The sequence below is a fragment of the Physella acuta genome, unplaced genomic scaffold (assembly GCF_028476545.2).
Source record: "Physella acuta isolate Inbredline_101_S28 unplaced genomic scaffold, ASM2847654v3 ptg000454l, whole genome shotgun sequence".
Taxonomy (NCBI): Eukaryota; Metazoa; Mollusca; class Gastropoda; family Physidae; genus Physella; species Physella acuta.
The window spans coordinates 325,149-352,457 of record NW_026731973.1 but is presented as its reverse complement, the minus strand read 5'-3'; the positions used below and the strand labels follow the sequence as shown (position 1 = coordinate 352,457).

At 36.8% G+C, this 27,309-nt stretch overlaps 2 protein-coding genes across 7 annotated transcripts in view; one reads left to right on the top strand and one right to left on the bottom strand.

Moving 5' to 3' along the window:
* LOC131943413 (D-beta-hydroxybutyrate dehydrogenase, mitochondrial-like) overlaps positions 1 to 27,309 on the top strand; it is a 143,521-nt gene that overhangs the window by 5,387 nt on the left and 110,825 nt on the right. The window lies entirely within an intron of this gene.
* LOC131943412 (zinc finger protein 723) lies at positions 6,667 to 27,191 on the bottom strand. Of its 6 annotated transcripts, XM_059303525.1 has the most exons (5): positions 21,661 to 21,928; positions 20,949 to 21,032; positions 19,594 to 19,716; positions 19,258 to 19,462; positions 6,667 to 9,320 (listed from the first exon to the last, which is right to left on the bottom strand). In XM_059303525.1, exon 5 carries the CDS (start codon positions 9,294 to 9,296, stop codon positions 8,043 to 8,045), a length of 1,254 nt encoding a protein of 417 aa, XP_059159508.1. In that variant the 5' UTR covers positions 9,297 to 9,320; positions 19,258 to 19,462; positions 19,594 to 19,716; positions 20,949 to 21,032; positions 21,661 to 21,928; the 3' UTR covers positions 6,667 to 8,042. The 6 variants fall into 6 exon arrangements, with proteins under 6 accessions (XP_059159508.1, XP_059159509.1, XP_059159510.1 ...); XM_059303526.1 differs by lacking the exon at positions 21,661 to 21,928 and having other exon boundaries at positions 20,949 to 21,548; XM_059303527.1 differs by lacking the exons at positions 19,258 to 19,462; positions 19,594 to 19,716; positions 21,661 to 21,928 and adding an exon at positions 27,103 to 27,191.

Sequence of the window (27,309 nt, the reverse complement as noted above, 5' to 3'; positions counted from 1 at the left end):
ATTGATATAATTTAATTTATTGTTGGTTTTTTCACGTTTATGCATGATTTGGCTTAGGGTCAATATTTGGTCACATAATTAAGTGAACAAAAAATGTATGTGGGAGGGGAGGTGTCCTTTTTGCATTATTACACCTTTCATCCAATCGACATGAAATGAAAAACTATGTGAATTTTGAGCATACTCAATCGATCAATGGGAGGTTTCTCCGAAGTGCTGCCTGGAAGAAACTCTTGATTCAACGCCGGCCTTAGTATATTACCTGCCAACTCTCGGCGGATTCGTTATTTTTTAGTTGAACATGCATATTAAATCAAAAGCCTTTCCCCATAGCGCAGCAATAGGTGCAGTTTTTCTTCCAGACTTTTTTTCTCCGGGGGGGGGGGGGGGGGTAGACTTTCTTCGGGGGGGGGGGGGGAAGAGATGCCTGGAAGAAACTCTGAATAGGTGACGGGTCAGTTAGTGCTTAGATGTGATGCATATAGCTCCGAGAACCTCACTACAATTAGCATAATTTATAGAGTAGACCCGTAAATTTAGGCGCATAAAAATCTTGTTTATCTTTAGCTTATAGCGGAAAAAAGACTTTTTGTCAGTTGTAAAATATGTAATTTATGAAGTCATTGAAACACATACGAGTTAGAAACAAAATGAGCAGAAGATTATTTTATTTCGTCATCCATTTATTAAGTATTTCACTTAGATCTAGGCCCTTCTTGTATTCTCAATCTACCTTTGCAATTATTGCGTAGCAAACATCGCAAATACTCCCTCTATCAAGCAGGTCAAATGCCGTGTGTAATAGAGGCGTAGCGACCCTTCCCGGCACCCGGGGACAAACTTTCAATTTGGCGCCCCCCTTGGGCTGCATTGCATATTTTATTTTTTACCTGTGAAATGTATGATTAATTAGCACTTTAAGAAAAAAATCTGGAATCATTTTTCTACATACAATAAAATGCAAACTTAAACATCTGCAAATGCCGCTATACAAACATAATTGTACTGTTGCTAAGTGTAAAGCCAAGCGATAAACTTGGACAAAACATAAAATTGCTATTTTAAGGGTAGAACTAATGTTACCACCATCTTGCCTACGACCCCCATCAGCTACATGTCCTATTACTTCCCCCTCCTTGGTTAACTACATACCATGGTTCATCCAACGACCTCTGACCTGGCCAATCTTAGTTGCAATAAGGGCCAATAAGTATCAATACATTTTAACAATATTTAAACAATATTTAACTACAGGCCGAAAACAGACGCCATTGAATTGTCTCGTGGTCATCAGACCTGTTTTATTTGCTGGCCCAAAACCCTTGTTGAGTGTTCATCTGACCTGGTTGTAATACATTGTTTTAGTCTGTATACTACCCACATAGAGTGTAGTCTAGTCATCGCACTTGTATGCCATTATAAAGCAAACTAAGTGTTACTTATAATTTATAGGACATGTAGATGTTACAATATTATTTTTACACGAAGAGCTTGTCCTGCTTGTGATTTAATTCACGAAGACCTAAGCGGTCATTCATAAATGACGCCACGCTTCGTCACATGTCGTCACAAAAGGCCAGAACCCCTCCCCAAAAAGGACGTCACACCTCAGCCGACAACCCCCCCCCCCCCCCAAATTGCAGTTGAATTTTTCTTAAAACATCGATATTTAAAAAAACTTGTCAGCAAAGAGTATTTTAATCACTTCCAATTGCAGTTTATTAAAATCCGTTTTTTTTTCTAAAACGCGAAATAACGGCTAAAACTCGTTTTCTAACATTGTTTTTTAATAATTCAAAAGTGTGACGTCACACCATCTCAACCCCTCCCCCTCATCACACACCGTCACAAAATTACGGACCCCCTCCCCCCTACGAGTGTGACGTCATTTATGGACGATCCCTTTCAACATCGAAGTTTCACGGAGCATTAGACGAGTTATGTTCAGAGTTCACCCCCCCCCCCCCGACAAAAGTCAGAGTAACCCCCCCCCCCCCCCTGGAGAAAAAGTCTGGAAAAAACACTGGTCATGTTATTGGTGTATTTATTATATTGGTCATTACACATATAAGAATGTTATTCTGATACTATTGACATTTATAATTTCTTGCTGTACATTGACCTTTTGAAAATTATGTTTTATTTTTTGTTATATAACATCAACACGTTTTGAAGAGCCAATTAGATATTTTAATTTTTTTAAAAATTCTTCAGAAGTAATTTTTTTCTGAAGAGCTTGATACTTACTTATATACTAACCCAACCACATGTCGATCAATGAATTCCAATTTTACATTTAAAAAAAAAATATGCACTTAATTAAATAGCTTTGTTAATGATCAAGTTAATGCCCTTGATTCTATCTGTCTCACTATTCTTCTAAAAAAGAACTCCTTACTCATTTAGCTCCCTTAAAATAAAATTAATTGTATAAACAAATGTAATAGTAGTAATCATTGGGATTGTGCACTTTATGTAGTCTAGCTATAGAAATTTATGACACAACAATCATTTTTTTTTTTAGAAAACAACCCAAGACTGCAGGATATCCCAAAGTCATTCATTTTTTTTAAATTTTATTTTACTTCTTGTTGATAAAAAAATTGTAAAACAAGCGTTTGCAATTTGAAATGTTCCACTAACAAGCATAAGTTGACCTTCACATACCTGGCACCAGTAGCGTACGCAGGTGGGGAGCAGGGGTAGCGGCCGCTCCCCCTCTGGCCATTTTCAGCAAAGTGGCGCCTTTTTGGAAACTTTTTAAACTCAAAGTTTTAAACAATGATATTTGTTAAAAAAGATTTCTTTTTATGCAGCAATTAAGCATTATTGTACTAGTCTAGTAGTGTCTACGTTTACAACACGTATTAACAGCTGCATCAGTTTGCCATTCTAAAAATAACCATTACGATGCATTGCAATGTTTAAAAAACCTCTACGGTAGTACCACTTGGCAAGAGTAATGTTAAGTTTAAGGCAACTGTATAATGTATTTGCTTACGAATAATTGAATTAGAAAATGTTCTACATAAAACTTCACACATAATTACTTTATATAAACAGTTTGAATCGTGTGATTAATTTTTAAAAAATTACAATACAGAAACAAATACAACTGATGTGGCACCTCTATTTAAATTTACTTATGAGCAAACTGCGCAGGGGTGGGGAAATTTTGACAAGGTCAACAAAGTCATTACGATGAAGTAGTAGTATTCATACAGTTTGTGCGATAGTGATTACGATTACAAATTATATGAAACAGTTACACCCCCCCCCCCTCCCCCATGGACCCCTCTGTAAAAAAATATTGTCATAATACCACTGCTACTTATTTAAATCTATTTCTGTAATATACATTTGTGTAATATATATTTGTGCAATATATATGTATGTTTAAAACAGTCATCTAAAAACTGACGCTATGTTCACTTTGACTTGGTTACCCTCCCCCCCCCCCCCCCACACACACACCTCACCACCACAGTGGTGTAGAGCGACATAAATGCCACAACAAGGTATACACTGGGTTGGATAATTGACCTAAAGTGAACGGACAGTGGTGAATGAAGTTGAACCCCCCCCCCCCCCAGCCCACCACGAACTGATCTGTTAAGTACATGTAGAAAAACGCGTAATGATGTACCAAAGTACCATGCCGCCAGAAAATTAGCTTTCTAAACGTAAAACTCTATGAATATTGTTTTTGCAATTACCAGTAAAAAGGTGTGTGATCAATACCTATCACTATGCTAAAAAATGATCTTTAAAGAACACAAAGAAGCAGTAGTTAATTAAAATATATGATCTGAACTAAAATACCGATATTTAGGTAAATGTAGGCTATTATTCCGAATGTTTTTCTATTGTATTCTAAAAACGTGGTTTTATACCAACTCTGGTTTTAAAAACTTTCATTATGCTGTAATACTTTAGTATTTATGATGACGATATATTAAATTCTGATTATAGACAAAAACATTTTGTAAACACGAATAGTGTTAAACAATTTCATTATATTCTAAAGTAATTATTTATTTGTTTTCACATTTATAATTAAATGTGTAGATATATACATATTTATATTAAGAGAGTGATTATTTGTCCTATTTCACTTGTCTTAAATAATTTCCTAGGAATTATTATGTAAGATTTTTTTTACAACAGTTACAAACAAATTACAAATGTTACGTTCATTGTTTTGGTTGTAGTGTATGTAGGCCTATATATATATATATTTGTTTGTTTAGATTGATACAATTTTTGTTTTGTCGGCCTACATTGTGTGTTTTTTCTTATTTCTTCAGAGTGCTACTTTCAATTTATTTTACATCATAGCGAAGTAATGACATACAGCTAGTAATTATATATATATATATATATATATATATATATATATATATATATATATATTACACGTATATAGAACGAGTTAAAAGTTCGGCGCCTTTTTTTCCTCTTTTCGCTCCCCCTACAACGAAAACCTGGATACGCCTCTGCTTGGCACCTACAGGCTTTGGAGCATCACAAGAGAGAAAAACATACCCCAGCATTCAAAACCCTTTGGTCTCATTGGAATTTATACATACAGAAAGTGTTGATAGAAATACAATAACAATAAAAAAAAACAATTTAGCTATTTTATTTTATAAAATGTTCATGTTATAATGTTATAATTTCTAAAGTCATTCATTTTTTTTAAAATTTATTTTATTTATTGTTGGAAAAAAAATGGTAAAACATGCGTTTGAAATTTGAAATGTTTCCCTAATAAGCATAAGTTGTCTGACACTGACCTTCACATTCCTGGCACAGTACAGGCTTTGGAGCATCACAAGAGAAAAAAACATAGCATTCAAAACACATTGGTCTCATTGGAATTTTTACATACAGAAAGTATTGATAGAAATACAATAACAATAAAAAAACAATTTAGCTATGTTATTTTATGAAATGTTCATGTTACAATTTCTTGAAACTAAGATACCAAAATGTAACAATTGCTGCTTAAGAACAAAGCAAGCATTAGTCACTGGAACAATAATGAGCATCTTGTTTATACATCTTTATGCTATTAATTGTAAAATATTTAATGAATCCACACTTGGTTCCTAATAGAAATTTAATTTATCCAGGTACTAAATTACCATTTAAAATTCAATCTCAATTCAATTTATAATAATATCTGCATTAGTGATGACAATAAATACATTTCAAGGACAGACATTAGGAAAATTTTTTTTTGGGGGGGCAGTCAGTTTTTACATATGGTCTGTGTGAGTTATACATTGCAGACAGTAGAGTTTGGTTATTCTATACCTCTCAATATAATGATTAAGGTCATTTAGCAAAAGATGAAAAAGTGTTTATAAAAAAAGATTGCTCAGAAGTTTTGATGTCACTGTACCTGTTGGCCAGATGCCACTGTGACTGCGGGCCTGATGTCATTGTACTTGTCCAATGCAGGGCGTATTAACTGTCAACCTGATATTCTGTCATGTTGCTGTATGTCTGACTGAGCTGTTTGTGAGTAGTGTAAATGTGTAAAGTTATGAATGAGAATTGTGTAACAGTAGGGCCTACATATATTAAAAACATATAGTAAATGTAAATAAATGAATTGAACTTTGTGTTTTATTTTTGTATTATTGTGTTATTGTTAATGTGTAATTGGTTTGAGCATATTTAGTTAACTTCCTTGTCCCAATGAATGTGCAATGTCAATTTTATATAGTTTGAAAAGAACAGGCAAATTAACTGTGTGACCTGAACATAACCATGCCAGTATAAAAAAAAAACAACCCTGGGTTTCTAAAGTGATAGCTCATTTCTCCTATCATTTACATTTACAAATAACACAAAAAAGGTAGGCTACATAGTGCAATGGATTACTATACAATCCTGTGGGTCTGGGTTTTTTTTCCAGACTTTACTAAGAATTTTATTATACACATTGCAAGCTAAATAAACCGGGAGTTATCTCCCCTAAACTTTATCGAATATCTATCTATCTATATATATATAAAGCAATGTATGTTTGTGTGTCTGATTGTCTGTTTGTCCTTTATGCATTACTACACCTCTCATCACATTGCCTGGGGAGGTTTCTGCGGAATTTTTTTTTTTAAATTCGCCGGGGTGGCGTCCCGGAAGGGCGCAATTTGTTTTTTCTGTATATAGGCCTACGGTATATAAAAATAAAACTCGATTTTGGTTTGACATCGTTCATCCGATAGTCATGAGACTTTGGGGAGTTCATTATAAAACTCTAGGGAAGGGTTCTGTAAAAAAAGTCATTTTTAATTTCGTAAGGGCGGCGCCACGGGAGGCTGCGATTTTTCTCTATATATGATTTATAAAAATAAAACTTGGATGCGGTTCATCCGAGTGCCATGAAACTTTAGGAAGTAGATGAGAATACTCCCGAGAATATTTCTGCGAAAAAGAAAACTAAAGTTTCTTTTGGGCGGTGCCATATAGGGTACAACTTTCGTCAATACACGGTTTGGCGCCCAGAGTTTTAGAGCGACTATATTGGAACTTGGCATCCGTTAATCGAGCGTCCTGCATAGCGAGTAAGGGGTACTACTATATTCAGCGGTAAAACTACAACAGGCTTCTAAAAATAACTTTGTAACGCGAGGAAATCCTTCTGTACAGTTTCGTCTTCTTCTTCTTCTTCTTCGTTCTTAATTATTAGTGTTGAAGGGAATCGAGATTTATCTGCCAGTGGGTTTGAACTCGAGACTTTGTTCGAATTTATCAACCATGAGCTTTTTGCCGACTCGACCACGCCTCCAACACAATTAAGCGTTACGTGTCAACTGGTTATGCGCCATTGAGGCCATTGACTCCGATTTCAGCCTGCTTTTCTTTTTGGATTTGCTTCCATAGCCTTTGTCCAACTAAGAACAAACTACAAGGCAGCAGTTGTTTAATTTTGGAGTTGTCTCTCCTAGAAGAGTGGCTGTCCCCAGCTTACGAGCCTCATCTGCCCGAGGGTTCGAACTCGAGACTTTTCGGTTTAGCAACCATGAGCTTTACCGACTCGACCACGCCGACCCCTTTACAGTTTCGTCACCTTGCCAAAGATGAAAAAATGACTTTTTGAATATGAAGAGCCTACTGTAGAGTTTCGTCACTTTGCGAATGATGCATCTATTATTAGACGATCCAGTACGCTAGTTCATAGTAGTTCTTATATAAAAAAACAACAACATACCTGTAACGGTATTCATGCTTACAGACACACATACACACAGACAAGATTGCAATATTATGTTTTTCCGTATCAGTGAGGTGTAAAACGTCCAGATTTGCACGAATCTCGATTTATTTATTTTTGCCCAATTACAAGACTTTCTCTATATTTCGTATATACGAAAAAGTAAAAATGTACACATGCATCTGACATATTAGAATGCTATTTCCTTTTACAGTCAGAATACAATTTCTTTTTAGAATATGTATAATAATTGACATGGTATACTCTTTGACAAAACAACCTTTTCATAAAACAAATATTAAAATTAATAAACTATGGCCAACTATTGGATGACCACTTAGTTAAAGTTATGTGAAGAGAAAAAATTATGACAAGATATTCAATAATAATTTGCTTTAGTATTAATTATTGATGTTAAAAATGACATTTAATCGGTTTTTAGTCATGATGAATTTCCTGGCTTACCTCTAGAATGATTTTTTAATGAGTATTTAAATTAGATAATTGACAAAATCTTTTGTGACAAACATCACATTCATGTGGCTTATCTCCTGAATGAACTTTGAGAAAATCTCTGACAAATACCAGATTAATGTGGCTTGTCTCTTGAATGACTTTTTCAAGGGCACTTAAATAAGAACTTTAAGAAAATCTTGTATACATACATATGGCTTATAACTTGTAACAACACATAGATCATAACAAATTATTCTTCTGAATCAACTTTTTGTGATAAATATCACATTCATGTGGCCTCTATCTTTAATGAATTTTTTTGTGTGAAGATAAACAAGAAATTTGAGAAAACGGTTGGATGTCAAACGTCACATTCACGTGGTCTTTCTCTTGAATGAACCTTTTTATGTATTAATAAACTATAACTGCGAGAAAACCTTTTATGACAAACATCACATTCATGTGGCCTTTCTCCTGAATGAACCTTTTTATGTCTTAATAAACTAGAACTGCGAGAAAACCTTTTATGACAAAAATCACATTCATGTGGCCTTTCTCCTGAATGAACCTTTTTATGTGTTCTTAAATTAGAACTTTGAGAAAACTTTTTATGACAAACATCACATTCATGTGGCCTTTCTCCTGAATGAACCTTTTTATGTGATCTTAAACTAGAACTTTGAGAAAACTTTTTATGACAAACATCACATTCATGTGGCTTATCTTCTGAATGAACCTTTTTATGTGTTTTTAAACTATATTTTTGAGAAAACTTTTTATGACAAACATCACATTCATATCGCTTATCTACTAAATGCATTTTCACATGTGTATATAAGCTACATTGATAAGAAAACCTTCTATTACAAACATTACATATGTATTGCTTATCTCTTGAGTGCTCTTTTTTATTTTTACTGAAATTACAACTTTGAGAAAGATTCTCATGGTCACCATCATATTCAACTTGCTCATTTCCTTCTTGACCTGTTTTATGTTTTTTATAGTTAGAACTTTGAGAACACCATTTGCATTTGTGCCTAGAACTAGAACTAGAAACAATCTGATATCTTTTGTCTCTAAAAAACTGGATATTTTCTTCACCTTGATGTTTAACTCCTTTTTGTTGTTTATCCTCACAAAATAAAAATCCTGTCAATAAATCTGGTTTTGAATCTTCACAAGTTGATAAAGTTGTGACTTCTGATTTGTTATCTTCAGATGTTGATAATGTTGATACAGAAGGCTTTTGATCTTTACAAATTAAAAACTCAGATGTAACATCAGGTTTAACATCTTGCAAGCTTATAAATGATTTGTTGGGTGTAAATTTATCAAAAGATGAAAAACTTGAAAATTCTGTTTCTGTGTCTTTAGAAGATGAAAATTCTGTTGTAGTATAGGGTTTAACATATTGAGAAGCTGTGAATGTCATGTTGGGTTTTGCATCAACAATAGATGAAAATGTTAATTCTGTTTTTATGTCTTTAGAAGATGAAAATATTGTTGATAGATCTGGTTTCAAATCTTCAGAGTTTAAAAATTCTGTTAATTTGTGTGACTGTTCATCTACAATAGATAACATTGCATCTAAAAGAACTGTTTTCTCTTCCATTCTTGACTGCTTTTCATAAATCAACTGATGATTAAAAATGTTATAAATGTTAAAGTAAAAAGTGGTGATTATAAAGTATTATTATTAAAATGGCAAAATTAATGACAGAAGGTGTAATATATTGAGAATTGTGAAGTCAAAGGAACTCTCTCTTCTTATATTTATAATGTTGTTTTGAGTGATGTCCCTTGTTTTGTCATGTGTCTTCCGGTTTCGAATAAAGCCAGATATACAATCAACGTGGCTCTATCGTCCAGTGTATAATAATAGAAACATCAATCTATAACATTTGGCGACAAGGATAAATTATCCACAGAAAAAGAGCACATGCTTACTTAAAAAGAAGCTTGCTAGAGCATATTGGCTAAGTATTTCTAGGATAATGGCGCTGTATGGCCAGATAAAAGAATTTAATTCGAATGACGAAACCATTCATGATTATCTAGATAGGTTAAGCTTTTACCTTGAAGCTAACGACGTGATGATAGAAGCCAAAAAGAGAGCTGTTTTGTTAACAGTCATAGGGCCTCAACAATTTAGGCTATTAAAGGACTTATGCGCACCAGCTAGTCTAGCTACCAAGAGCTTTAATTAACGAGCTGAGCAAACTGCTAACAGACCACCATGCACCCGCACCATCAAAGTTCCTGTGTAGAGCCAGATTTGACGGTAGGACTCGTCAACCAAACGAATCAATATCAGAATATGTTGCTGCTTTACGTCATCTAAGTGAATTTTGTGAATTCGGGGACACGCTGTCTGACAGACTATGTGAAAAGTTTGTGACAGGTGTAAACAGCCCTGATGTTCAAATACAGTTGCTTCTCGAGTCAGATCTAACATTGGAAAAAGCAATACAACTTGCAACTTCATTCCAGCAGTCATCCGAGGCGGTCAGATTTCAAGTTCAAGTCAGCAACTTGTTATAAGTGCAGTAAGCAAGGTCATATTGCCAAGGCCTGCTTTGCAAAGTCTTCGTCTGTTGCTAAATCTAGCCAGTCGAGACAGTACCGCAACCAAAGGCAGCACTATGTTCACTGTGTTACGGCCACCTGGGGTTTGTCCTGGGCTGACCCGTATGTTGGGGTAGCGACCCCACGCTCATCCATCAACCTGGCGGTGGTCAGAGGCTGACCAGTGCTGGCCGTGGGAATCTTTGGGTCGTTTCGGCCCCCACGCGGATTGGGTCTTACGCTGTGGGCGGCGCATACCTGGTGTCTTGGGGACTCGGCTGGTAACGACCAACAGCCCGTGATTTATGGCTGGGAAAGCTTTTCTGGACGGACGAAACCGTGGGGACGGTCATGTCCTGACTTGACCTGACCTGGGGGGGTCAGGCTCGATTAACTAGGTTCCCACACTAGTCAGGGACGACTGGAGAATATTAGGAGGGCGATTGGTGAGACCAGTCAGTCAGGGCATAGCAGCACACCAGTTAGGACGTGTAGTTGTATATAGTTTAGATAAGGCTAGGTGGTAGGATTTTCGTGTTGTATTTTGGTGGCGGTTACTTTTACATGTTGTATCTTTGATGTAAGAATTAAACTTGAGCAAGTATTAAAGGTGTTCATTAGTTTTGACGTGTGTTCTTGTCTACCTCCCCTCCTAGATCGAAAGGTCTAGGTAGCTCGGGGCGTAACAATTGGCGGCTAGCGTCTGGGATTGGACAGACAACGAGTTGAATAGTTTCTTTTGATGCCATTTTCAGTTGGGGGCTCACGAGCTTGTGTTTTAGTTTTAAGTTTTAGAAGTAGTGACAATAAAGTTGCTCACGGAATCAGGAGAGTTTTCCAAACATTGAGTAAGTAGCGAGCTTATCACCTTTGTATTGACACTGAGTTTATTTTTCTTGATTTTTATGTTGGTCCAGTAGAGCTGGAATCTTTATTTTTATTCAGTATAGCTGGAGGGATTAATGCCCAGTATACTTGAATGTTTTTTGTGTGGTCCAGTTGAACTGGAGTGTACGGGTTTGTTCAGTACAGCTGGAGGGTCATTCCCAGGTACGTGAATAAATTCGTAATTTTTGTTTGGTTTGCTCAGTATAGCTGGAGGGTCAATTCCCAGTATACGTGAGTAAATCGTTTGTAATCCAGTGTAGCTGGATATCTTAGTTTGGTTGGCCCAGTATAGCTGGTGTCTACCTATTTGAAGTGTCAAAGGTGATAGCCCTACTTTTAGTGTTTTAATTGTACTTGTAGCTGTGAGAGTAAGCCATTTAGTTTTGTTTTTTTAGTTAACCGCCACCGTTTAACCTTAACAATGGATATAATGAATTTTTTAGAGCGTCCAACATTGGAGGTGTTAGATAATTGTAAACGCGTAGAATTAGTGGCCATCGTGCGCAAGTTAAATATGTCTTTTAAAGCTTCATCTAAAAATCGGGCAGTGCGTGACGAGATTGTGGTAGAGCTAGTGAACCTTGGGTTGTTAGAAGAGGAGTGTCTGGACACCATTGAACAGAGTGATCCTACCTCTGAAGCTGTTAAATTAAAGAAACTTGAGATAGAGAGTAAAGAGAAAATGGAGAGGGAAAAGAGAGCTTCCGAAAAGGAAATTAGGCTTAGGGAATTAGAGCTGCAATCTTTCGCCTCTACATCTCCTCCTATAAAACTCACTTCCTTACAGTCTAGTGTTCCGAAGTTTAGTGAAGAGGATTTAGTTAGGTTTTTCAAATCATTCGAGTTCGTAGGTAGGAGTTATGATTGGCCCTTAGACAAATATACTACACTACTTAGTCCTGTGTTAACTGGAAAAGCTGCGGATGTTTTTACATCCCTTAGCCCTGACATTCAGTCCAACTACCAGCTTGTTAAAGAAGCTATACTGAGAGCTTACGAACTGACACCAGAAGCTTACAGAAGCCAGTTTAGGAGCCTAAAGAAAGCTCCAGGGGAAACTCACGTTGAGTTCCTCTACAACAAAGAAAAGCTTCTATACAGGTGGTTGACTGCTGAAAATGTAACTACCTTTGAAGACGTTTGCTCCTTATTCCTACTCGAAGAGTTCAAAAACTGCCTTCCAGGTAGAATACGAGTTCAGCTGCAAGACAACGGGGTCAAGTCGACTCGTCAGGCGGCCGAGATGGCTGATAACTACACGCTGAACCACAGGGATTACTATGAGACACCAATACAGAAAGGTTCTCATAGACCAGCCCTGGGTAGAGCAGGCAATTTCCCAGGCCAATCTTCAGTCCAGCAGCCAGTCAAATCTAGAGCAGGCAACTTCCCAGGCCAATCTTCAGTGCAGCAGCCAGTCAAATCTGAATCACATGAAGTTGATGTTATCTGCTACTACTGCCAAGCAAAAGGGCATTTGGCTAGACAATGCAGTAAACGCGTGAAGGATAATAGGGTGTACCCAACATCTTGTCTACAACAATCGAGGGATCACCTGGATCGGGATCTAGATACCACCCGAGGTTATGGCTGTATTGAACAAATTAGCCAGCCGGTAGATCTGCACAATTCTAAGGGGTGCATCCAAAACCCAGAGGACACTCAAGAAATGACAAGCGTCGAGCCTGCCCCTAAGCCCATCCACAAAGCTGTGAATGCTCATGTTGGTGTGGCCGGTGATGGTATCACAAGCCGTGAGGCAATATCAGTCGAAACATTGCAGAGGTTCCAGCCTTTCATCTTCGACGGGTATGTGTCAATACCCGGAGATGCATCGCCTCCACGACCCATAAAAATTCTTCGCGACACCGGTGCCTCCTTGACCTTGCTACGGGAGGGAATCCTTGCTGGTAATTCGTTTACTGGTGACAACGCTATCCTACAGGGCATCGAGTCAAACCAAGTGAGCGCCCCTCTCCACACCATACGGCTAGACTCAGGTCTAGTTACAGGTGATGTCGTTGTTGGAGTGAGGCCGCACTTACCCCTGCCAGGGATTGGATTACTCCTGGGGAATGATCTTGCGGGACACAAGGTGTTTCCAGATTGTTTTTATGGTGAACATCCGCTCACCCAGTCCACCAGCGATAACACCAACAAACAGTACCCTTCATGTGTGTTAACTCGTGCGGGAGCTAAGAAAAGAGAGTCACCGCTGGAAGTGACGAGCGAGGATGAGGCAGTGAATTTAAGTTCAACCTTCTTCGATAGAGTCACTGATCTCTCTCTCCCTCGTGATCAAATTCGTGACACTCTCTCTCCCTTGAGAGTCTCATTTGACGATTTCGTGCAGGCGCAACAGAACGATTCGGAAATAACTGAACTGCAAAACGAGGCCTTACCTCAAGCTGAGGCCGAGAGACAGGGGAACTGTTTCTACCAGCATGATCACATCCTCTACCGACGATATCGCCCAGACAACGCCTCTGGTGAGGTTGCCGGGCATGACCGCAACCAAGTCGTGGTACCCAGAATATATCGGCTTGACCTGATGTACATTGCCCACGACTCACCCCTGTCGGGTCATCTAGGTGTAAGAAAGACATTGTCAAGACTTAGAGAACATTTCTTCTGGCCGGGAATGAAGAGAGAGGTAACGGAGTATTGTAAGACATGTGAAGTTTGCCAACGCGTCGGTAAACCTAATCAGGTTATCCCTGAAGCTCCACTGTGTCCTATCCCAGCTTTTGGCGAGCCTTTCACCACAGTTCTCATCGACTGTGTAGGGCCTTTACCTAAGACAAAAGCCGGAAACGAGTACCTAGTCACCATGATGTGTGCCTCTACTAGGTTCCCAGAAGCTATTCCTTTGAGGAATATTAAAGCCAAGAACATTATAAAAGCTCTTACCAAGTTTTTCACTACCTTCGGTTTCCCACAGGTGATACAATCAGACCAAGGCACCAACTTCACCAGCAGGGAATTCCAGAAAGCTATGCGTTCATTTGGCATTAACCACGTTAAGAGTACCGCGTACCACCCTCAGTCTCAGGGCGCACTCGAGCGTTTTCATCAAACGCTAAAGACTATGATGCGCACCTACTGTGTGGACCACGCTGATTGGGATGAGGGCGTACCCTTGCTCCTGTTCGCAGCTCGAGAAGCAGTCCAAGATTCCCTCGGATATTCACCGTACGAACTTGTGTTCGGTCGCACTGTTCGCGGCCCATTAAAGTTACTGAAAGAAAAGTGGACTAGTTCCAGTGAAGCGGTGCCACAGAACTTGGACATTTCAAAATTCAAAGAGAAACTGAGTGCTATCTGGGAGTTGGCAAGGGTTAACTTAACCCATGCTCAAAGAACGATGAAGAATAAGTTCGATCGAAAGACTAAGGCTCGCAGCTTCCAACCTGGCGACCAGGTCCTAGCGTTTCTTCCTGTCCCTGGCCAACCACTCAGGGCCAAGTTTTTCGGTCCATATACGGTAGATTCTAAAGTGGGTGAAGTGAATTATATGATTAACACTCCTGGTCGCAAGAAAACAAAAAGGTTGTGTCATATTAACTCTATTAAAAGATTTTATAGTAGGACTCCTCCAGCCGCCTCAACAGAGGTGGTGAATGTTGTTGTAAAAGAGGACCATGGTGGGGTCGATGAAATCGACCAAGACGAGTCAGGACACATAAAGTTGCATAACTCAGAGATTTTATCGAATCTCAATGATAAACTGTCTCACTTGACCGAAGATCAGCGAACCATCATGGGCAATCTTATTTTTGATTTCTCTCATGTGTTTCCAGATGTTCCTGGAGAAACTAATTTAATTAGCCATGATATTGATGTTGGTAATGCTACTCCGGTTAAACAACACCCTTATCGGGTTAACCCTGAAAAGTTGGCACTCATTAGAAATGAGGTCAAATACATGCTGGAGAATGACATAATTGAACCCATTCAAAGTAGCTGGAGTGCCCCATGTCTTCTCGTCCCTAAAGGGGATAAGACCTATCGGTTTTGTACCGATTTTAGAAAGGTTAATTCCTTAACAAGGGCTGATTCCTTTCCCCTCCCCCGTATAGATGATGTAATTGACAAAGTTGGACAGGCAAGGTTCATAACAAAAATGGACCTTCTGTCTGGATACTGGCAGGTACCCCTGACCCAAAGGGCGAAAGAAATTTCTGCCTTTGTCACCCCAGATGGCCTTTATCAGTACAAGCGTATGCCCTTTGGTTTGAAGAATGCCCCTAGCACTTTCCAACGCATGATCAACTCAGTAATTGCTGAGATAGATAATTGTGACGCGTATATAGATGATGTTGTTATCTATAGTCAAACTTTTCAGGAACACATTAACCAGTTGTACCAATTGTTTACCAAGTTAGCCTCGGCTAACCTAACTGTAAATTTACAGAAGAGTGAATTTTGTCATGCCACCCTCACATATCTAGGGCATGAGGTGGGGAACGGGAAGGTTAGACCTGTCGGGACAAAGGTGGAGGCTATTGTTGGGTTGCCCCCGCCCACCGACAGAAAACAGTTGAGGAGGTTTCTGGGAATGGCGGGGTATTACAGAAAATTTTGTAAAAATCTCTCCACCATTGCCGAGCCACTCACCAATCTACTCAGAAAGAACATAAAGTTCGAATGGAAGGTGGAGTGTGAACAATCATTCCAGGAGATTAAATACATATTGTCAAACTCACCTGTCCTAATGGCGCCAAACTTTGGAAAGCCTTTTAAACTGGCAGTTGACGCTAGCGATTGTGGCGTTGGGTCTGTCCTCATGCAAGAAGACAAGGAAGGCCTAGAACATCCAGTCGGGTATTTTTCAAAAAAATTAAATGCTCATCAAAGAAATTATTCAACTATTGAAAAAGAAGCATTTTGATGTATACGTGAGTTCCTCCCCTTTGGTAGTGTATACAGACCATAACCCACTAACTTTCGTAAGCAAACTCGGGTTGAAGAACCAGCGACTGCTCCGCTGGTGTCTGTACCTACAAAATTTTAATTTAGAAATCAAACACATTAAAGGGAAAGATAACATTGTGGCGGATATGTTATCTCGGGGATAACTTTTCAGTAGGATTATGTTAAGGATAACAGTAGTTTCTTCTATTTTTGTCTTTTTTTAAAATGTATTTTTAAATGTGTTGGATGCCATGTTTCTTGTTGTAAAACCTGAGTCGATGTTTGATGTCATTGTTTCGCAAAACCTGTTGGTGTGACTAAAATCACCACTTTTTTCGCCCCTGTTAATTATGGTGATGTTTTAATTAATTTGGTCTGGTGTGTGATCTTGACATTTTGTAACCCTACTTTTGAGGTATATTGAGACGGGGGGTGGTGGTCTAGGTGATATTCAATTAATTCTCCATGCGGTGAATTAATCTCTCGAAGGGAGGAGGTGTTACGGCCACCTGGGGTTTGTCCTGGGCTGACCCGTATGTTGGGGTAGCGACCCCACGCTCATCCATCAACCTGGCGGTGGTCAGAGGCTGACCAGTGCTGGCCGTGGGAATCTTTGGGTCGTTTCGGCCCCCACGCGGATTGGGTCTTACGCTGTGGGCGGCGCATACCTGGTGTCTTGGGGACTCGGCTGGTAACGACCAACAGCCCGTGATTTATGGCTGGGAAAGCTTTTCTGGACGGACGAAACCGTGGGGACGGTCATGTCCTGACTTGACCTGACCTGGGGGGGTCAGGCTCGATTAACTAGGTTCCCACACTAGTCAGGGACGACTGGAGAATATTAGGAGGGCGATTGGTGAGACCAGTCAGTCAGGGCATAGCAGCACACCAGTTAGGACGTGTAGTTGTATATAGTTTAGATAAGGCTAGGTGGTAGGATTTTCGTGTTGTATTTTGGTGGCGGTTACTTTTACATGTTGTATCTTTGATGTAAGAATTAAACTTGAGCAAGTATTAAAGGTGTTCATTAGTTTTGACGTGTGTTCTTGTCTACCTCCCCTCCTAGATCGAAAGGTCTAGGTAGCTCGGGGCGTAACAACTGTCACCAAGACAACCTAACCCAACCAATGAACCACTCTACCAGTGAAAATGCTCAAACTGATCCGCAGCAGGAGTTCAACCTGTTCTCTGTGAAATCAACAAGTCATACTCCCATCAATGTACCAGTTGGTATCAACGGTAAGAGCATCATCTTCCAACTTGACACTGGAGCATCTCTAACCGTCATCACAAAGAAGGACTTTGATGCTGTCACAGGAGGATCAGTGCCTCTACAACCATGTCACAACTGCCTAACAACATACACAGGTGACAATGTTCCGGTGATAGGAGAGTGTATGGTTCATGTAAGCTATAATGGTCAAAGTGTTAAACTTCCTCTTCTAGTGGTTGAAGGAAATGGACCACCATTACTAGGTAGGAACTGGTTAGTTGATCTTAAGTTAGACTGGGGGAGTATATTTTCAGTGAACAAAGCAAGAGAATCTAGTTTTACTTCAATAGATAAAGTTGTATCTGAAAATGAAGGTGTCTTTGGTAGTTCAGGGTTACTAAATGATAGGACAGTGAAGATAAGCATTAAAGACACAAATCCAAGATACTGCAAAGCTAGAGTTCCACCTTATGCAATGAGGGATAAAATTGAAAATGAGCTAAGTAGATTGGAAGCTAATGGCATCATAAAGAAGGTAGACTATTCTGATTGGGCAACGCCCATTGTGCCAGTGTTAAAGAAGGATGGTTCTGTAAGAATTTGTGGAGACTATAAAGCTACACTGAATAAGCAAATAGAGCTAAATAGGTACCCTATTCCTAACATTGAGGAAATTTCTTTGAATTTGGCAGGATTAGACAATTCACTGAATTAGACTTTAGTCATGCTTACACTCAACTAGAACTTCATCCAGATTCAAAAGTCTATACGACAATAAACACACATAAGGGACTCTACCAATATGAAAGACTATGTTTTGGTATATCATCTAGCCCTGGAATTTTCCAGGCTGTCATGGACAGTATTTTTCAGGACATTCCAAATGTTTGTGTTTACTTTGACAATGTATACATAACTGGTAAGAATGACACTGAACATCTTAAAACACTTGATAAAGTCTTGAAAATAGTTGGTGAAAAGGGTTTAAAGATAAACAAAGATAAATGTCAATTCATGCTGACAGATATTAGTTTTCTTGGTTATAATTTGAGCAGACAGGGTCTCAGACCTCAACCTGAGAAAACAAAAGCCATTAAAGAAGCACCCAAACCTGAAAATACCCAACAGCTAAGAGCTTTTTTGGGCTTGATAAATTACTATGCGAAGTTCATAGGGAATCTGTCTGGTAAACTATCACCACTGTACAAGCTGCTGCAGAAAAATGCAACTTGGCACTGGGGTAAACAACAAGATGCTGCTTTTAATGCAGCAAAAGAAGCTTTGTCTTCAGACACCTTACTAACTCACTATGACCCAGTGAAAAGACTTATCTTAACATGTGATGCTTCACCAGATGGTGTAGGAGCAGTGTTATCTCACATAGATGAAAATGGTGACAGACCCATTGCTTTTGCCAGTAGATCTTTGAACCAGGCTGAGAAAAATTATTCTCAGTTAGATAGGGAAGGCTTAGGCATCATTTTTGGTGTTAAGAAATTTCACAAGTTTCTGTTTGGTAGGGAGTTCACCATCTTTACAGATCATAAGCCATTGCTGGGTTTGTTTGGGGAAAACAAACCCCTGCCTGAGCATGCCTCACCAAGGATTCAAAGATGGGCTATCACACTAGCCGCATACAATTATGAATTGAAATACAAACCTGGATCTGAGAATAGTGCAGATAGTCTTAGTCGTTTACCTTTAAAAAACCAAAGCCTTAGTTATGTACCAGAAGATGTATTTGTTCTTTTCACTATCATGGATAACTCCAATATAAATGTGAATGATGTTAAGAGAGAAACACAAAAAGATGAGTGCTTGATAAAAGTATATGAGTACTGTAAGAATGGTTGGCCTGACAAGTCAGTGAATGATGATTTAAGGCCATATCAAATGAGAAAAATAGAGTTAAGTCTAGAAGATGGATGTGTGCTATGGAGGTCAAGGGTTATTATCCCTAAAATGTTACAAAAAGAAGTTTTAAGAACTTTACATGATACTCATCTTGGTTCTTCCAAAATGAAAAGTCTTGCACGATCGTGGTTCTGGTGGCCACATATGGATGCTGATATTGAAAAATATGTAAAGCTTTGTTCAAGCTGTGCACAACATTCAAATCAACCAGCTACAGCACCTTTGCAAAACTGGGACTGGCCAATCGAACCATGGAAACGTATACATATAGATTTCGCAGGACCCTTCATGAACAAAATGTTTTTAATTGTTATTGATTCACATTCTAAGTGGTTAGAAGTTAAAATCATGAACACAATCACTGCAAATGATACCATTATAGAACTTAAGGAAATATTTTCAACTCATGGATTACCTGATCAAATTGTTTCAGATAATAGGCCTAGTTTCACTGCTCATGAGTTTAAACTGTTTTGTGTAGCAAATGGCATTGAGCATATAACCACATCACCCTATCATCCTGCTGGGAATGGTTTGGCTGAAAGAGCGGTAGGCATATTCAAAACCGCTATGGTAAAAATGAGTACCGGTAACAAATTTTCTCTCAGGGAAAGAGTAAACAGGTTCTTAGCCAAATACCGCACAACTCCTCATATAACAACAGGTGTTGCACCATACGAATTGTGTGGTAGGAAAATTAAAACCCACCTTGACCTACTACATCCAACTATTCAAAGGTCTGTTTCCCAACATCAACATACACAAAAAGTAAATCATGACAAAACATCCATTGAGAGAGAATTTGGAGTTAATGATAATGTGTATCTGAGAAATTATGGGAGAGGGGAAAAATGGATGCCAGGTCAAATTGTTCAATGTACAGGACCTGTGTCTTATAAAGTAAAAACAAATGATGGACTTATTGTCCGTGGACATGCAGACCAGTTAAAAATAACTTGTGCAGGTAATAAGTGTGAATCTGTCAATCCCACCAAATCTGAACAGTTCACACCAACTCAGTTTGTTCCACAACCAAGTTCTGTTGATATGAGTGAACCAAGTACTCTAGAGTCAGAAAATGTAAATTCTGGAATTAATGATTTAGATCCTGGACTTCCTGAGCTAGAGAGTCCAGATGGTCAGAATCTTGAGTCACCAAATCAAAAGCCACTGAGAAGGTCAAACAGGACAATCAAAGTCCCAGATAAGTTAGACCTATGATTTTAAAGGTCAAGAGGACTTTGACATCATTGTTTTGTATTTTAATTATGTTGTAGCATATTTTGCATTTGTTTGTAAGGATGTAATCTGCCAAATGATTCAAATCATATAATGTTCATGTTGCAATGTATTTCGTGATTTTAGGATACTATCATTTGTTTTGTTGAGAACTGTGTTGTTGTTTACTAAGGGTAAAGGGATGTAATATATTGAGAATTGTGAAGTCAAGGGAACTCACTATTAGTCTTATATTTATAATGTTGTTTTGAGTGATGTCCTTTGTTTTGTCATGTGTCTTACGGTTTCGAATAAAGCCAGATATACAATCAACGTGGCTCTATCGTCCAGTGTATAATAATAGAAACATCAATCTATTACAGAAGGTCTGTTAATCTTTTCACACTGTCTGATGTGATCTAAAAAAAAATTGCCAGTAATGCCAAGACTATCATTAGATTAGGACTGCATATTAATATTCTTTAAATATTCTTAAAAAACACAAATTTGTAATCCAGTACTGCTAATTTTGGCTAACGATTGAGAAATTACCAAATGTGCTTAGATCCTCTCACATCCAGTCTAGGTTATATTTATTGTCACTTTGTTGACAGGAAACAAGAACAGCGTTCATTTCTTTGAAAAGATGAGAGAAGATAATGCATATTTCTTGGATCATAAGACTTAATTGGCAGATGAAAAACAATGACACATTTTATATGTCAAAAGATACTTGTTTCATTGATTCAGCTAAAATTCTTAATATTTGTATTGAAAAAAAAATGAATGCTATTTTCTTAAACAATTTCAAGCCCTGACCTTTTTTTAACCTAGCCATTAACCCTCAACCCAACCCTTGACCTTTAACTTAAGTAAGATATAATGCATTAGAGAAATAAAATATTAATGTCATTAGCACTAATAACAAACAAACTCAAAACAGGTTTCAAGTGCAAAACCCATACTTGATATTTCTTCACAAAAGCAATTCTACCATGCAGTGCTCGAAATAAATAGTAATAATAATAATAATATATAAAATTAAACAAACCTCTCTTAAAAATTCTAAAATATACACTTCAATAAAAAATTCTAAAAATATGTAAGCCTACAAATAGAAGCAAAATTTAACCACAAGATGTGAGAGGATATAAGAATGATGTATTTTATCTATTGTTGGTCACTATAAAATAAATATTTCCATATAATACATTATTCATGTATCTAAAAGAAAAATAATATAGTAATTCCTAAAATATCATACTTGCATGGCCAACGGTCATGTGATCTGTTTGTCTTTTTTTGTACTTTATAACAAGGCTTTTTAGGTCCACAAACAATTGAGCAAAAAAAATTACATATCTTCTCATTAGTTCCCCATTTATCAACCATAGATGATTCTTCTAGGCCTGTAAGTTATTAAAAAATGTTGCTGCCACAAAATATAGTCAACATTTAGTGACTTTTCCAATGTCATTGTAAGCTGGTTGAGAAAGCACTATTTGGATTATTTCCATCAGACTAGGGATAGCACCCACTGCTATTCACAGCCAGCTGTCATTTTTGCTAAATACGAATGGGAATAGGCCTAATATTTTACAATAACAAAAGCATTTATTGTGACTGGGGAATGAAGTATCAATTACGTGTTATTGTTTTATAAAAAAAATTATTATTAGTTTAGCCTTTAGTTCATATATGCTGCGTAGTACGGAGGTTTAAGTCTGAGTGATCAATTATAGACTCTAACTAAATCTATACTAATCAACCAGGGCTTTCTATCTGCAAATATGTCAGCAATCATGTAACAAACAGAAAAAAAATTGAAAAAAAAATAACCCTTTCATTAGCAATTGCAAAAAATACAATTTGGACAACAGGTGGTCTATATCACATGCCATCAATAAAAAAGCATTTGATGGGTTCAAACCCACACTATCTGGCATGGTAACCATCCACATGTCCACTCGACCACACTGCTTCATGAACATTTGGGCGTTTTTAACATTATATGTATAAAACAAAACAGTCACTACTGTGAATAGCCTTATTACAGCTATTCCCAGTTCAACAGTTGACTGGAAATAGACACTTTGAATAGTAAATAGACTAGATCAACATAAAAATATTGAATCAATACTAACCCTAGCCTTTTAACTTATTATTTACTTATGTATAAGTATATAGCTTTAATACTATGTTGAGGAGGGAGCTTTCGGTGGCAGCCCAATGTGAATGGGCAAAATAGGAAATCATGTTGAATGCTATCACTACTCTTTCACTATCACTGACTGTCAGTGATAGTCTTTCAAGCAAGAAACATTTAAATAAATTGTTTACCTTTAATTTTATCATCATTTGTGTGCAGATCTAGAATAGATCTAGATGTTTCATATTAGGCCTACAGTGTTAATAAATTGAGAGAAATTTTTTTTAAAGTATTGACAATATTGCAGCTGTAACAAAGGATAGATACCGAGCATCGGCTGTGTTTATAGTTACAGCCTGTAGATCTATTCTAGATCTAGTTAAGTTAGAAACTAAGGCATGACCATGTGACACAGAAGGAAAGTCCATTAAATTATAATATAAAAACATATTAAAACAAAAAATTCAATTTAAATAGGCCTATAAATCTAGATATTACTAGATAATACTTAATAATAGTAGTTTCAGTACTAATTAAATGAAGGGGGAATTTATATACCAGCTTCTGATAATAGAAACTTCTTTAAAAAGGGTGTGTTAGGTTACTGGCTTATGTCAATGCTAACCCTGTCCTTAACCCTAAGCCCAACCCTAGTTAGTTACTATGAGTAGTTAGTCCTACCTTACGCCATAGGCCTAACATTTCTAATCATAAAATAATCGAAGTGTCTATTCACAGTTGACTGTGAATAGCCGTATTGTGGCTATTCACAGTCGTGACAGTTTTTGGTAGATTTAATGTTAAAAATACCCAACTGAGCATGAAGATTTGTAGTTGAGCAGTCATGGGGAGTGGCTGCATGCCAGAAAGGTGCAGGATCAAATTCATCAGATGTCATATTGCAATGACCCTTAATGTATATCTTTTAATCTTATTAACAAAATATTTTTTCACAGTTACTTGAGCTACTCATGGAAGGGTTATTTTTTTTTTCTTTTGTGATGTGATTGTTGGCTAATCAGCAAAAAAAAAAAAAATTAAAAAAAAGACCTGTCCCATAGATTTTTGCTAAGAGAAAAAACACAAAAGTGTGATGGAAACTGTGAATTATATTATTATTATAGCTGATGAATTAGGACATCCTATTTCACCTGATATTTATTCTATGTGATAATATGAATTTTTAATTGTAATTGATAGTTGAATAGCAATGTGAACAACCAACTAAACTGATGCTTAATTAGTAGGCATATTATTTATTTAAAAATTACTAGATCTAGATCTATTATTCTAGTGTATAGATTTTGAGTGCATAATTGTATTAATTGATCATCTATGACCTACGTACATAGCCTGTAGCAGAAATGTCTGATATGAGCCTAAAAGCTAAACTAAACTTTAACCGTAATAACTTACTTATAGGCCTAAAAATATAGCTAACAAAATAAAAATAGTAAATAGCACTGCTTTCTTAATCGGTAATCTATCGTTTTGGGTACGTAAAATCGCCCGCGACTTGTAATGTGAAAACCAGGTGACTCCTTAAATTTTAATAATTATTTCACATTTTGAGGAGGATTTATTTTTTGAAAAATACAAAAATGTTTCCTTGTTTCACTTATGTACCTGTTTTTAAACAATTGAATTAAAACTTTTCAGTAATAAATGAACACCAGCGATGTTTCCAACAGATGCAACCATGCTCTTTTACTATAGCAGCCATCTTGTTAAAGCTTTATTTTTATAGACTTATAGCGCAAGATTCAGGCGGAAGTCACTCTATTTTACAAATGGCTGCTGTTTATATAGCAAATCTTGCTTGCAGACACTGCTGTTTACAGTTAGTTTCTGGCCTATATTGATATATTTAGCCATTGAATTAGGTTTATTATTCATTTATCTATAATATTTGACACAAACATATCACAATATACTTCTATTACAGCCTTGATAATGAGGTAATGTTTCGTACATTAATAGAAGCGGGCGATTTTACGTACCCAAAACGATAGATTACCTCTTAATAGGCTTTTTGATGAGAATTACAGAATGATTTTTTTTATTAAAAATGTATCAATAATAGCTAGAACACTAGTAAACTAAGCTAATTTGGCATATTTTAACTTTCTGTGCAAAGTCATTTTTACTGAAAAAAATTCCAAAGTCAGGTCAGCCTGTGGCACCCTCCACTGAACTTGACAGAAGGAAAAAAAACTTGACCCGTGACCCTCATTAAAACAGAATTTGCTTTTGTTTTATTTTTTATTTTTAGTAAACATGTGCTTTATCTTATCCAATAAGTGATAAAAATTTGAAAATTAATTTTAATTACTGTTGTAAAGTGAGATAAACAGCTTAATAAACACGTGTTTTCTTGAGGGGGTGTGACCCGGGTGTGTCACATCGCAATTGGAACTTTATATTTCTGTGTTTTATGACTATATTTGTTTACAATTAGCATGCTATGCTTTTAAAATTGATAAAGCGTAAGTATACCAAGTTACAAAATCTGCAATCTAACTAATAATTGTTACTTTCAGTTTAAAAAATATTAAAAACGATCATCAAAGAAGAAAGCGTAAACATTCTATTTTTAGGTGTGACATAAAAAACAGTCATAAATCTAGCCAAATGATTGGATTCTTGCGCGGCACACATTTTCCCGCGCCTCGTTTTCACCAAACAAGATTATAATAAAATGGCATTATTGGGGGTGATCGTTTTCCCACGAACACATCTCATAAACCCAAGAAATTATTACCAGATAATTGTAATGTGTGTTAAATTAATAGTTTAAAGTATTCAAGTAACATAGGCTGGGTTCCAAGGAATGCGATATTTCAGAGTTATTTGATTTAAAAGACAAGAATACATAGAGCTATTTTCACTTACGCGCTGCTTGCGAGACAAAGAAATTAGGTCAAAAGTACATCTGGGAATTCTTAAATAACAGACTGAAATAGAAACGGATAGTTCCGTTTTCTAAAATTAACGATGGCATCGTAATCAATAGTTTTATCCCTCTACCGTTTAGAGAAAGCGAAACTGGTCGCCATTTTAGTAAGCGCATGAGCCGTGAGATGCCACGAAAATGACAAACCCGGAAGTGTTGAATCGAACGGCTTACTCTTAATCTATACCTCACTCCCAGTCACAATAAATGCTTTTATTATTTTACGTAAGATATAAGCCTATTCACAGTTGTATTTAGCATGAAATGACAGCTGGGAAAAGCCTTGGCCTAAAATTAAAATAATAAAATAGCCTAGACTAGACCTCATAGTCTAAATAGTAGGCCTGGCCTAATAAAATTATTAAAATTAGATCTAGTTAGATTCTAGGGTAATCTATCGTTTTGGGTACGTAAAATCGCCCGCGATTTGTAATGTGAAAAACAGGTGACTCCTTAAATTTTAATAATTATTTCACATTTTGAGGAGGATTTATGTTTTAAAAAATTCAAAAATGTTTCCTTAATTCATTTATGTACCTGTTTTTAAACAATTAAATTAAAACTTTTCCGTAATAAATGAAGACTAGCGATGTTTCCAACACATGCAACCATGCTCATTTACTATAGCAGCCATCTTGTCTAAGTTTTATTTTTATAAGCTTTTAGCGCCAGATTCAGGGGGAAGCCACTCTATTTTACAAATGGCTGCTGTTTATATAGCAAATCTTGCTCTCAGACACTGTTGTTTAAAGTTAATTTCTGGCCTATATCGATATATTTAGCGATTGATTTAGGTTTATTATTCATTTATCTAAAATATTTGACACAAACATATGACAATATACTTCAATTAAAGCCTTGACAATGAGGTAACGTTTTCGTACATAAATAGCCGCGGGCGATTTTACGTACCCAAAACGATAGATTCTAAGATTACCGGGTAATCTATCGTTTTGGGTACGTAAAATCGCCCGCGGCTATTAATGTACGAAAACGTTACCTCATTGTCAAGGCTGTAATAGAAGTATATTGTGATATGTTTGTGTCAAATATTATAGATAAATGAATAATAAACCTAAATCAATGGCTAAATATATCAATATAGGCCAGAAATTAACTTTAAACAGCTGTGTCTGCAAGCAAGATTTGCTATATAAACAGCAGCCATTTGTAAAATAGAGTGACTTCCGCCTGAATCTCGCGCTATATGTCTATAAAAATAAAACTTAAACAAGATGGCTGCTATAGTAAATGAGCGTGGTTGCATCTGTTGGAAACATCGCTGGTGTTCATTTATTACTGAAAAGTTTTAATTCAATTGTTTAAAAACAGGTACATAAATGAAACAAGGAAACATTTTTGTATTTTTCAAAACATAAATCCTCATCAAAATGTGAAATAATTATTAAAATGTAAGGAGTCACCTGTTTTTCACATTACTAGTTGCGGCCGATTTTACGTACCTAAAACGATAGATTACCGATTACCGATTCTAGATCTACTAACAACCCAACACACCTAGATCTAGATCTATTTTAATATTATTTTATAGATGAGTCATTTATCGGACATCGGTATCTAAAATCATCATGAATGAATATTACCATGCATGCGCCAGATAATAATTTAGATCTAACAGCTATGTTTTTTTGAACTACCAATAATCAATATTAATATCAACATCACCCGAAAAAGGTGCCATCTTTATTTTAAAATTATTGTACGGGAAAAAAATGTCTAAAATATGAACCGAAACAAAATATACTGAAATAAAAGAAATACTATTTTTTTTTTTTTTTTTTTCATTTACA

What these genes read in the sequence shown, in the direction of transcription:
- LOC131943412 (XM_059303527.1), bottom strand. Translation starts at nt 9,296, where the DNA reads ATGGAAGAGAAAACAGTTCTTTTAGATGCAATGTTATCTATTGTAGAT.